The 13,245-nt window shown below is 44.2% G+C and overlaps 1 protein-coding gene across 4 annotated transcripts in view; it reads right to left on the minus strand.

The window, feature by feature from the left end:
* Positions 1–940: 940 nt before the first annotated feature.
* The window catches only part of hps1 (HPS1 biogenesis of lysosomal organelles complex 3 subunit 1), a 30,373-nt gene continuing 18,068 nt past the window's right edge, over positions 941–13,245 (minus strand). For 3 of the 4 annotated variants that reach the window (XM_038821906.1, XM_038821908.1, XM_038821909.1), the window contains 8 exons: positions 11,927–12,112; positions 11,252–11,319; positions 10,601–10,732; positions 10,040–10,105; positions 7,530–7,671; positions 5,717–5,830; positions 4,346–4,428; positions 941–2,624 (listed from right to left, as the gene is read on the minus strand). In XM_038821906.1, coding sequence (XP_038677834.1) covers positions 2,462–2,624; positions 4,346–4,428; positions 5,717–5,830; positions 7,530–7,671; positions 10,040–10,105; positions 10,601–10,732; positions 11,252–11,319; positions 11,927–12,112 — 954 coding nt within the window. In that variant the 3' untranslated portion in view covers positions 941–2,461. The remainder of the gene's footprint in view (positions 2,625–4,345; positions 4,429–5,716; positions 5,831–7,529; positions 7,672–10,039; positions 10,106–10,600; positions 10,733–11,251; positions 11,320–11,926; positions 12,113–13,245) is intronic. The other variant, XM_038821907.1, reaches the window with a different exon arrangement.

The raw sequence follows: 13,245 nt of genomic DNA on the forward strand, positions 1-13,245 counted from the left end.
ACAACTACAATTTCAAAATAAAAATAAATAAATTAGACAATGAAAAGAAAAAGAGAGACTACTTACCAGTCACTTACCAGGGTTAAAAAGCACCTCCTCACACTCTGCACCGAATTACCTCACTGCACCAAATTACCAAGTTTAAATCTCCCACTCTGTATGAGTCTCACTCTGGGTGAGTCTCCTGGAAAAGTGCTCGCTTACTGTGTGCGCTCTCTGTCTGTCTTTTATACAGACCTCAGCTAACCGATGACTCAAAAAAAACCTTAACTTCAAAGAGAATAATACAATGTGCCCCTAAACAGGCCTCAACAGGCCTCAGGTGATTGACAGATAACTGCCTCTCAGCAATTAGGGTGGGGGCAGCTTCAACCAATCAGACACTAAGCTCCACACTGCACTTTTAACTGAAAAACAGCAGAATTAGATTTTCCACTTACCTTTGCTGATTTACCTCACTGCACCAAATTACCAAGTTTAAATCTCCCACTCTGTATGAGTCTCACTCCGGATGAGTCTCCTGGAAAAGTACTTCCACTGAAAGGGGATTTAAACGGCTCACCAACATGTGCTAGACGGGATTAGAAAATCCTGGCCCGGATCGGTTACCCTCCTGGAAAAGGGTAGGTGAATTGGCCACGCTAAAATGCCTCTTCATTGGAAAAAATGAATTGGGTAGTCTTAAATTTATTTTTTTAAATGATCCAACACTTGCATAATGTGACAGACAGGAAAGAATGACGAGGTGAAAGAAATCCTTTCAGAGATGAAGGTGCTCAGTAAAACACCATTGAATTCTGTAAAGTCAAAATAGCTTAAATGACTTTGGTGTAAAGTAAAATGATACAGATGAAGCACATCTGAAATGCTTTTCGCCCAAAGGACTGCAGTCTGCCGGATCCATGTGTCGGAACACAACATTTAACAGCAGAGATCAAAGGACATGATAAAGATAACATTTATTAAGCATGAAGACTAGAAAAAGGGTTAACTCATTGGTTACATCAGAAACAAATTCCAACTTAGACTTCTCTACTCAATGTTTAGAAGTCACTACACACATTGGATTATTTGTAAGCCTGCTTTGCAAGGATGATAATACAATTTGGTGCAATGTTTAGCAAACACAGAAGTAATATCAGAGCAGAAACTGCTTTCAAACAAACTTCACAAAGTGTTAACTCCTCAGATTTCCAAGGCCGGTATTTTACTGCCCCCCCCCCCTCCCCCCTGTGGGATATTACACTTCCACTGAAAGGGGATTTAAACGGCTCATCAACATGTGCTAGGCGGGATTAGAAAATCCTGGCCCGGATCGGTTACCCTCCTGGCCTGCTGGATGCTTCCAGCATTTAGAACTTTCTCATTTTAGCTTGTTGACTGGTTAATGCTTTCAGGACAAATGTATTTTAAAAGAATGGCGATGTTAGTTGCGGAATCTCTGCTCGGTGATAGGTTAGTGTGTAGAACTAACAGCACTGAAGGCGGCCATTCGGCCCAACCAATCATACTAGTGTTTATGCTCCACATGATCCTTCTCCTACCCGATTTCAGCAAACCCCATCAGTCGATCCTTCTATTCTTTACTCTCAAATTCTTTTCCTTCAAACGTTTCTCATTCAATTACCCGACATGATAGCAAGTTCCATATTGTAACTGATCTGTAGTTAAAGAAGCACCACCCTAATCTTCACCATCCTCCCCCCGTACCACCCCCAACCCTTCTGGAAAGCAGTATCCCAGCTGGGATATTGTTCGAAAGGTGCCTGGTCCAAATGGTCAACATTCATAAATCACGGGGACTTTTTGACCATTTCACACTATCCAAATCCTGTCCCCATCCCAAAACATCCCCACAACCCGGAGGGTCACACCATCAGGTGAATTAAGCTTTTCCTAGGCCAGGACGCAATTCAGCCCCACTACTGCTGCCCACTGAGGCGAGTTACTCAGCACAGAGCATGAATCAAAACAGGACCTTGTTGTTTTATTGTGAAGCAAGATGGCATCACTACCTTGTAGAGCCTAAGTTTAACCAGATGTTGGGCACCTGATTATAACACCAAAGTTGTGAGATTCGAGCAGAATTGAATTCATTTCCTCTTCTCATTAACATTAAGCTTCTAAAGATGCACTGAGCACAAAGTATAGATTTAAAATATACTTGGCAGCTGAAGCTTGGAGTAGTGAGGATCTCATAAGAGACACACAGGGGGTCAACTGGGAATCTGAAGCTTGAAGCTCAATCACCCAGGTCTACAGGGCTGTGCAGAGATTAGTTCTTATCACAGTCCCTGAACTTATCTTTACCCCCAATTTAGTATAAAAATTCAAATTCAATATTCAGCCTTATTTCACAAGGGTAGCAGTATTCTCTCCCGAGGGCTTGCCCTCTCCATTAATGTGACCGCCCAACACAGAACATCCTTTCCAAACTTCCAGTGATCCTTCTCTTCCTGGTTTAGAGGAGGGGGATGCGCGAGGGTTCCCACAACTTGCGAACCAGATCACTGCATTGCTGAACGACAAACTCTGTAGGAATGACACCCAGGTGAATAGTTAGCAGCTCAAAGCACTTTATCACCTCCAGGCTGTGGTTCTTGCCATAATATCGCAGCAGCTTCCTGAGAAAGAGATGGACCACAGGTTGAATGACTCACGTTGTAAAATGGGTGTGTATCACATCCCGACTCCCATTATCACCATTTAGCATGAAAACTAAAGATTACACCAGCACACAAACCAAATGACAAATAGAAACAAGAATCTCAGTATCACTTACCGGGTTAATAATTTATTACCAAACTTAGAGACTATCCCACAAGTAAACTAAAAATAGACGAATACAGCATTGTCATTCAGGGACCGGGGCCAATTCCAGCCTCGGGTAACTGTGTGTGGAGTTTGTACACCCAGAGAGGGGATAACTTAACATTGAGATAGGTATGGGATAGTAAGAGGGCAGAATTTATGGTAGGGAACTCTTGTCTCCCCATGTCTACGTGGGTTTCCTCCGGGTGATCCGGTTTCCTCCCACAGTCCAAACATGTGCAGGTTAGGTGATTGGCCATGCTAAATTGCCCCTTAGTGTCCAAACGCTTAGGTGGGGGTTACTGAGATAGGTTGGGGGAGTGGGCCTAGGTAGAGTACACTTTCAGAGGGTTGGTGCAGACTCGATGGGCCAAATGGCCTCCTTCTGCACTGTAGGGATTCTATGATTCTAAGACTATTAGTTGTTCTGTAAATTTACCATGAATATATTTGAGCAGTGACTGTTATCTGTTCTCCCCCTGGTTTTGTGTTGTTCATTCCTATATGTCTGTAAAAGGATTAACAGCTAAAGCATTCCCCTATCTTATTCTATTCTGAAAAGGCGATGGACCTACTGTGAATTCCCAGTGGTTTGGTGCTGTGATTTCAGTTTACTGTAGTTTGTCCCAATGGCAAAAATCCGGTGTCTAGGAACATTGAATGTGTTTTCAGCGTCAAATTGATCTGCTTAAATTGATCTGCTTAAACGTGTTTAAACACAAATGTTCGCTTGTCCAGACTAAAGTGCTTGGAGCTTTACAACCTTCTCTTCCAGCCTCATTACTGCCAATGCCCGGGCAACCTTGCTATGGCACCACCACCAGAACCTGACACCAGCTCTGCTGTTATTGGGGTTTTACACACTCCACATCCTGGCTTTTCAGCTCTTTGTCTGGCTAAACAAACCAAGGTTTGATTAGCCGTCCTCGCAGCTCCTCTCCCCCAGTCTCTTCACCCACTTGACCATAAGTACCCTTCATCAGCAACCCTTTCCAATCTCCATATCCTCTGGATGAAATCACCAAGCTCATTTGCCCCAGTGCTCTGGTAAACCTGTTAGACAAGAACTCCCTGTCATAAATCCATAGTTCTGCCCCCTTACTATCCCATACCTATCTCAATGTTTCAGTATCCTCTCAGGATGCCTCCTAATTATTGGGTGGTTTCTCTGCAGCCTACCCATAATTTCGATGGAGAGGTTAAGACTCTTCAGCCTAGAGGAGTTCATGAGGGGAGGGAGGGCACAGTAGAGGGGAGATCGCTCTCTCTGTGCTCAAACACCTCAATTCATGCCTGCCCACAGCAGAGATATAACCCCAGACTTACAGGAACAAAATCTGCATTCTGCCCTGCCACAGTATGTTAATGTTCCAACACACTGCACCACTCCCACATACTTTCAAACTCACTGGGCCATTTAGAATCTAAAACATCTTTCGACTTTCCACAGATCTCCCCACCTATAGGCACCCTCCACCACACCCACAAACCAAACCACTTATCAATTGATCAAGGATTTGCAAAAAAGTTGTACCTGTAATAATCTCCCGTCAACGTCCCAATAGGAGCAGAGTCATCAGACAGTACCGGCAGCTCTATAACTGGCAACTTGTATCCCTAATCCACAACATTGAAAGAAAATCATCAGTGAGGGTTCTCACAATGGGGACCACAAAACAACAGCACAATAATTTGAGAAGGATTACATAACCAGTAAATTACATTCCTGTACCAACCTCCCCGAACGGGTGCCGGAATGTGGCGACTAAGGACATTTCACAGTAACTTCAGTTGAAGCCTACTTGTGACAATAAGCAATTTTCATTTCATTTCAACAATTTCACCCAAAAGGTAAATAGGATTACTCTGGAGCCATTTGCAATGGAACATTACTTAAGTATATAACAGCCTATAGATGCGAAGACGTTTTAAAAACCCCTCCTAAAGGAACAATTTCACAGGCTCCGCGAAGGAGCAGGAAGCTTGCACAGGCTCCGCGAAGGAGCAGGAAGCTCGCACAGGCTCCGCGAAGGAGCAGGAAGCTCGCACAGGCTCCGCGAAGGAGCAGGAAGCTCGCACAGGCTCCGCGAAGGAGCAGGAAGCTCGCACAGGCTCCGCGAAGGAGCAGGAAGCTCGCACAGGCTCCGCGAAGGAGCAGGAAGCTCGCACAGGCTCCGCGAAGGAGCAGGAAGCTCGCACAGGCTCCGCGAAGGGCGAAGGAGCAGGAAGCTCGCACAGGCTCCGCGAAGGAGCAGGAAGCTCGCACAGGCTCCGCGAAGGAGCAGGAAGCTCGCACAGGCTCCGCGAAGGAGCAGGAAGCTCGCACAGGCTCCGCGAAGGAGCAGGAAGCTCGCACAGGCTCCGCGAAGGAGCAGGAAGCTCGCACAGGCTCCGCGAAGGAGCAGGAAGCTCGCACAGGCTCCGCGAAGGAGCAGGAAGCTCGCACAGGCTCCGCGAAGGAGCAGGAAGCTCGCACAGGCTCCGCGAAGGAGCAGGAAGCTCGCACAGGCTCCGCGAAGGAGCAGGAAGCTCGCACAGGCTCCGCGAAGGAGCAGGAAGCTCGCACAGGCTCCGCGAAGGAGCAGGAAGCTCGCACAGGCTCCGCGAAGGAGCAGGAAGCTCGCACAGGCTCCGCGAAGGAGCAGGAAGCTCGCACAGGCTCCGCAAAGGAGCAGGAAGCTCGCACAGGCTTCGCGAAGGAGCAGGAAGCTCGCACAGGCTCCGCGAAGGAGCAGAAAGTTCGCACAGGCTCCACGAAGGAGCAGGAAGCTCGCACAGGCTCCGCGAAGGAGCAGGAAGCTCGCACAGGCTCCGCGAAGGAGCAGGAAGCTCGCACAGGCTCCGTATTGTGGCTGTCTGGGGTTCTCCATATTTTATTAGAGCACTAATTAGAAACAATACCCACAGTTTCATTTTCAAACCAAAGGAAATAGCAGCAGTAGTAGTCTCCATCACGGAAAGTGAGTGTGGTGTAGCCCTTTTGCAAATACCGGCGTCCCAAACCAACCAGAGACCACACCTAGAAAATAGGAAAACTTTTGTTAAAAACATTCCCATGAAACAGATATAATGCAATGAAATAATTAACAGACCGTGTTACACTGTCTGGGCAATAATGATAGCACAGATCAGGGAGATGTGTGCATCCAGGTAACAGTAACATGAAGGGCAGCCTGTTACATACCTTAGTAATCTCAATCTGGGTCAAAGGTGCATAAGGCTATTGCTCAGTCATTTCACAAGGGGTGGGAGGGGGGGATATTTCTACTGTTATTTGTTGGAACTCCCAAAAAACGCCCATTGACAATGATCGCTGAAAGTTCAACGGTGCCCTCCATAAGGACAGAGTAAGGACCACAAAGCCACCAAGTAGATACCACGGGAGAGTGAAGGGGGGGTTCATCTCGCAGAGACATCAGGCAGGTGATGAGCAGCAAGATTGTACCACACAGACGCCACTGGTGTTGTTCCCCATTATTGAGCTGCCATCAGATCAGGGAAGTGGGAGATCCAGGAATCCCTGAGGACCCGAGCTGGTCGGAAAGGGAGAGAAATACGGGAGAGAAGTAGCAGCATCAAAAAATTAACTTCTCCGTAATGCTTTGGGGGCAAACCCCCAGCGGCCCTATTAATGATCGATGGTTCGGCTTCTGTACATTCCATTCCACTCGACAAGGTTCACACTGAGCATAGTCGGCCCAATAGAAACGCAAAATTATTGCAGGAGCCAGACTAAGATTTACACGATTTCTTCCACATAAGAAAGACAATTAAACAAATCCATGGGCCATTACATAGAATTTACAGTGCAGAAGGAGGCCATTCGGCCCATTGGGTCTGCACCGGCTCTTGGAAAGAGCACCCTACCCAAGCCCATACCTCCACCCTATCCCCATAACCCAGTAACCCCACCTAACACTAAGGGCAATTAGGACCCTGAGGGCAATTTAGCACGGCCAATCCACCTAACCTGCACATCTTTGGACTGTGGGAGGAAACCAGAGCACCCGGAGGAAACCCACGCACACACGGGGAGAACGTGCAGACTCCACACAGACAGTGACCCAAGCCGGGATTCGAACCTGGGACCCTGGAGCTGTGAAGCATTTGTGCTATCCACAATGCTACCGTGCTGCCATTAATCCAACTCAAAACGGAGCAGTCACATTTCAGACAATAACTCCCTACTCCCAGCAGCAGTGACCCCCAGACATTCTTACAGGTGGATTTTTACAAATTCATTTAAGGGAGGTGGGCCTCACTGGCCAGTATTTATTGCCCATCACTAATTGTGCTTGAGGTGGTGGTGAACTGCCTTCTGAACCGCTGCAGTCCATGTGGTGTAGGCACACCCATAGTGTTGTTAATGAGGGAAATGAATGGGAGAACACATGTACATGTTGTAACTGGGTATTACAATCTGATAAGACTGGAGTCGTAGTGCCAAGATCCAGCCCAGAATAGTGGAAAGAGTTCCCATTTCCTTGTACCTTGAAATGGGAAAACTCCTAATCAACAAGATAGTTTGTTCATAGCCCCTGGGAATGAGAATGTCAATGAAGTGACAGGTATGGGTAATAGAAAAATGTTGTTGTAGCTTGCAGCTAAAGCATGTTCAGTCAATCATACAATTTAACACAGAAAATATTCCAATTCCCACCAATAACCCTCATGTTGCCAATACAAAAGTACCCATCAAGCTTTCGAAAGACCTGTACCTTGCTTTTGATAAATGAAGCCAGTGGTCCTTTCCCCAGCTCTGTGGATTTTTCCGATATGTTCAGAGAAGGTGCAACCATTTGACCAACTGTCCTATCCACATAGATGAAATGAATGAGTCCAGGAAACTCTCGCAGATAGGTACAATCCCAAGTTAAGGATAACCAAAAAGGAATCATTGTACAGGGTTCACAATGGAGGAGTAATGACAGAATATTAGATTCAAACTTTGCCCAATAGTGCTCAGGGTAATTAAACCTGGTTCAACTTTAATTTTAGAAACTATGGCTGAATTCAACATGATTCAGTAAGAAACGAGAGAAAGAAATATCTGCATTCACATAGCAACTTTCACAACCCAGGATGTTCCAAAAGGCCTTCAACCAATACAGTGTTTTTGAAGTGTAGTTACTGATGGAGTGTAGGAAACAAGGAAGCCAGTTTATGCATAGCAGCAATGAGATATCAGTGTGTGCAGCACTCCCTCAGTTACTGCACCAAAGTACCAAAGTGTCAGCCTTGGTTACAAGCTGAAGCTTCAGGAGTAGGTCTTCAACCTACAACTTTTTGACTCATTGGGCGTGGTCGACAACCGGCTCTATCAGCACGGGGGGGGGGGGGGGGGGGGCATTTCCTCAGGGTGAGAACAAAAATTAGTTTGTATCCTGAGGGCACTGAAATGCTGCTCCACAGGTATGGGCCAGCCTCCAACACCACACACATGACCCAATTCTCCCTCTATGACCATAGTGATAAACAGCCACCTGTGGGCATCACAGTGGTGTCAGTCTGTCCTCACCCACACACAAATGTTTCAGTACCAATAAGTGGACTGTAGACAAGAACAAAAATGAAGCCAGTTTTATTCTGCTCCCATTCCAGAACAGATAGTGACCCTGGACTTACTGCAATGATTTGAACCTAGGTATTCCCTGGGACATGTGGTTCAAGGAGTGGAAAAGAAAGGAATGAGGGTAAGTAGGAAAAGAGCGGAGGAATTTCTGCAAGAACATTTCTAAAATATGGTGAGTGGGCAAATATCTCAGAACAGACATTTCATAGTGGGAAATTCAAGAGTGTCCTTGGCAGGAGCTGAGGGACAGATTTTCCGCTTATAGTCAGAGTGTGGCACATGGTGACTTTAAAAAATATGAAAATAAAAACATACAAAAATGGATGGGATCTGGGTGGGGGGTACAAGACGAAAGGGGAGAGGCTGGACTGAGAAATTAAAAGCAGCGTCTTATTGCTAAAGCACCTCAATAGCATGTGATGATGAGTCCTGGAGAAGACAGCTTAGTGATCAGATGCATTTAAAAGCAAGAAGAATTCAAATTGCAAAGTCTAGAATTTAGGTTCATTTTTTTATTATTGATCATTTTCTCCCTTTAATAGATCTTTGTGGGTCATGTAGCTCCTGTAGCAGAGAGACCAAGATGAATAGACAACGAATGCTGGAATAAATCAACTAAGAGTGTAGGGAAAGGGAAGATGTCCTGTCACTCCCTGGCACATACAAACTTTTAAGTTGCAATCACTGTCGTAACTATAATGGATGATAGAGCACAGATTGGCATTGCACATTACAATAATTGGGTTTAAATAGTGAACATTCAGCTTAACACTGGAGAAACATTCAAAACATTAGCCTACGATAACATAGTTAATATTCATTGCTTTATCTCTGATGCTTCAAATCTAATTTTCTCACATCCTCCCAAAGTAAAATCAGCATCTTCACTAGATTAGGCTCCTGCAACTAGTATCGCAAACTTCAAAAAGACAGTTTAAGAATATTATTTTCATGCAATATGTGGCTCTGAATATTTGGGAGTGATATAAAAATAAAACATGCTGGAAACGCTCACCAGGTCTGGTAGCATCTGTGGAGAGAGAAACAGAGTAAATGCTTTGAGTCTGTCTGATTCTTCTACATACCAACTTGAAATGTTAACTCTGTTTCTCACTCCACATACCACCAGGCCGGCTGCATGTTTTGTTTTTATTTCAGATTTTCATTACCTGCAGAAATTTACTTTTATTTATTTGGAAGAGTTTTTTTTGTCCTTTCTGTTCTCTCCTAAAGATGTCCCCTGTTTGAATACAGCTCTACAGACACTGGTATTCCTGCACTAGCTCACCTATCTGATCATTTGCAACTCCAGAGAGTGATTGGCATAGGGGTTATTGGCTATGTGGGGCATCATAAGCCCATTTCGGAATTTTTTCAGCAAGGGGTCCGCAGGTAGAAGGTCCAAGTACAGGGTCCCGAGTGGATTCCTCCTCTTAAATTATCCACCCCATACCATCACCCCATTCCCCCATCCATCAAACTTAGTTTTAGGGACACCATGGGAAATTATAGAAATTCAAATAGGCACCTTAATGGAATCCAGCTGACTGAGCAAAGACCAGCAATTAAAATCTGGGAAGTGATTCTGCTTGGAAGGAAATTAAAATAGAGATAAGAGTTCATCACGAACTGATAATTGGTGCTAAACAAGGATATGAGATCATGGTGGTGTTCCTCTTGCTCTTTACCAAGAGAAAATCCTTCCAGTCCATTAACTTCTCCCTGCAATGACAGAAGAGATTTCACAGTAATGTATAAAGATAGGTGACTCAGAGGACACATCCACACACAGTCTCATCATACCAGATTGAATGATATACTATCCAATAGTAATGCTGTACAAGGGTTACGCCCAAATCTAACCCTATTCGTCTTCATCAGATGTCCATTTTGTGTATTTCCAGCATTTTCTGAATTATTTTGTTAATCACAGAAATTTTTCAGTTAATAAGTGCAATTATTATAGTATAATTTTTCATTAAACATCCCAACACTCTTCGTACCCCCTCTCATCTTAACTAAATAAAATAAAACTATCCCAGGCCATACATAGTGTATCAAAAACCCACATACGGTGATTTTTATCAAGTGTTCAGGTGACTGTTCCAAATGGTTCTGGTTGTGCCTTCCAATCTGAAATCATCCCTGTCTCCAGAGTGTTCAACATGCAAAATAAAGAGTCAATCCATCCTTTCACCTATTCACAGTGATACTTACTGAACAATTTTTAGTGTCTTGGTCTGTAGGTTGACAGACAAGTGCTGAGAATCCCCAGCAGGTTTCAGTAGGAAATATTGCTGGTACAACAAGCACAGCTGGCTCTTCACATTCCGACAGGCCTGTAAGAGTCTGTAATACAACAAATCTTCATCAAGAGAAAGCTAAATCACTTCAGATATGTCAGTTGAAGAGCACTCTAGGACGGGTGAAGACGAATTCACACATTTGCAAAATAAGGGTTGAAATGAACTCTACGGGTCAGAGTCTCAGTTTCAATAATCAGTTCCAACGCACTTCGAGAAATAGGCGGTCCGTGCCAGTATTGATTTGAGCCAGAGGATGTGATAAGGACATTATCATTAGCTTCAGTAAGCCACATTAGGGAGAGAGAAGTTTGCCAGTCTTCACCATTAGTCAGTGACCTTGGCTGGAAAGTGCATGCTGGGTACGGACAGGGTTGGGCTCAGCGGTTATGCATCTATAGAAGGCCATGCCTGATGGCACCCAATGTGACAGGACTGCACAAATACATCATGCAGGCTTTATTTTTGCATTGAAAGTACTCAGTAATATAATTTATCATCATCCTAAGTATTTGAATATGCAGAGGATGAATGATGTTTAAAAAGACAGAAGATTACTACTCACTCTTGCGATTTTACAGAGTCAGGCTTGGAAAACGCTTTGTTCTTGAATTCCACCCAGGCAGACTGCAGCTATAGTGAACATTGAAGCATTTAGATTGCCTTTTACACTTTACAGGAATTTCCACAGATAGCACAGAACAGCAGAAAAGTTATTTGCAACCTGAACAGATTGAAGGGGATTCAACACAATTTAAAGTGCAGTCAGCAAAATTCAGCGTATTAAACAAGATATAATAATGAACACCAAAATATTAATAATATGCAGCATCAGTAAAGGTCAGAGTATTAACACTACATACAGTGCCATCAGCAGCTAGAGTATTAACACAATATAGCTCAATATTATGAAGATGCTCAAAACTGTAGAATTCTTCTCACTTTTGTCATTCTTTTCTTCTACATTTTACAGACTTCTAACGGTCTAGTTTGGAGTTAACCAGTCACTAATCCTGATTTTGCTTCAATTGTCCTCCTTCCCTTTCTTTAAAAAACACAATGAAAATATTGGAAATACTCGGCAGGTCTGGCAGCATCAGTGGAGAGAGAAAGTTAGTATTTCAGGCCAATGACCTCTCATTCAAGCCTGCTCAGCAGTTTGTGTGTTTATTTCAGGTTTCCAGCATCCGCAGTATTTTGGTTTGGACAGCTTTCTCAATAACTAATTATCGCTCCCCACCTTTACCTGGCGCTTGGGGACTCCAACAGCCTTTATGAATTTATCCATTCTCTGCCGTAGGTCAGGTATGTTAGGGTAAATGCGTGAAGTGCTCCCAAGCTCCTGCCCGTCACTTAGTTTAGCCTCTAGGACACTGAATGCGTCCAACAGCTGATACAAAGTCACCGCCACGTGGCTGGAGGGAACCTGCCAGTAAGGAAACAAAATGTATGCAGACGTAATCAGGATAAATAATCCAACTATCAGAGTGAGAGTATGTCCCAGCAGATTCCACACGAGTTAAATATGAAATATTCTTTGCAATTGTACTTTCAGCTCCGTCCTTTTTATATTACCTCCATTCGTAACAAATTCAAACCAAAGACCAGAAAATAAAGGAAAAACTAGTACTGGGACCAAGGAGGATTGCTTTGGCTTTGTAATAAAGCTAATTATCTCCATACAATAGTCCAAAACAGTGAGTTATAATTTAGAACTAATTATAATAATAATCTTTAATAGTGTCACAAGTAGTTTTACATTAACACAGCAATGAGGTTACTGTGAAAAGCCCCTAGTCGCCACATTCCGGCGCCTGTTCGGGTACACTGAGGGAGAATTTAGAATGTCCAAATTACCCAACAAGCACGTCTTTCGGGACTTGTGGTATTAATTAAATGAACAATTTGCTCAGTAATAGTGAATGAACAATCAGTCAGTGTGAACATCGAACATAGAACATTACAGCGCAGTACAGGCCCTTCGGCCCTCAATGTTGCACCGTCCTGTGAAACCCCTCTAAAGTCCCTCTACACTATTCCCTTATCGTCCATATGCCTATCCAATGACCATTTGAATGCGTTTAATGTTGGCGAGTCCACTACTGTTGCAGGCAGGGCATTCCACGCCCTTACTACTCTCTGAGTAAAGAACCTACCTCTGACATCTGTCCTATATCTATCTCCCCTCAATTTAAAGCTATGTCACCTCATACTGGACATCACCATCCGAGGAAAAAGGCTCTCACTGTCCACCCTATCTAATCCTCTGATCATCTTGTTTGCCTCAATTAAGTCACCTCTTAACTTTCTCCTCTCTAACGAAAACAGCCTCAAGTCCTTCAGCCTTGCCTCATAAGATCTTCCCTCCATACCAGGCAACATCCTTGTAAATCTCCTCTGTACCCTTTCCAATGCTTCCACATCCTTCCTATAATGTGGCGACCAGAATTGCACGCAATACTCCAAATGCGGCCGCACCAGTTTTGTACAACTGCAACATGACCTCATGGCTCCGAAACTAAATTCCTCTACCAATAAAGCTAACACACCGTACGCCTT

This window comes from Scyliorhinus canicula, chromosome 16 (assembly GCF_902713615.1).
Source record: "Scyliorhinus canicula chromosome 16, sScyCan1.1, whole genome shotgun sequence".
NCBI lineage: Eukaryota > Metazoa > Chordata > Chondrichthyes > Carcharhiniformes > Scyliorhinidae > Scyliorhinus > Scyliorhinus canicula.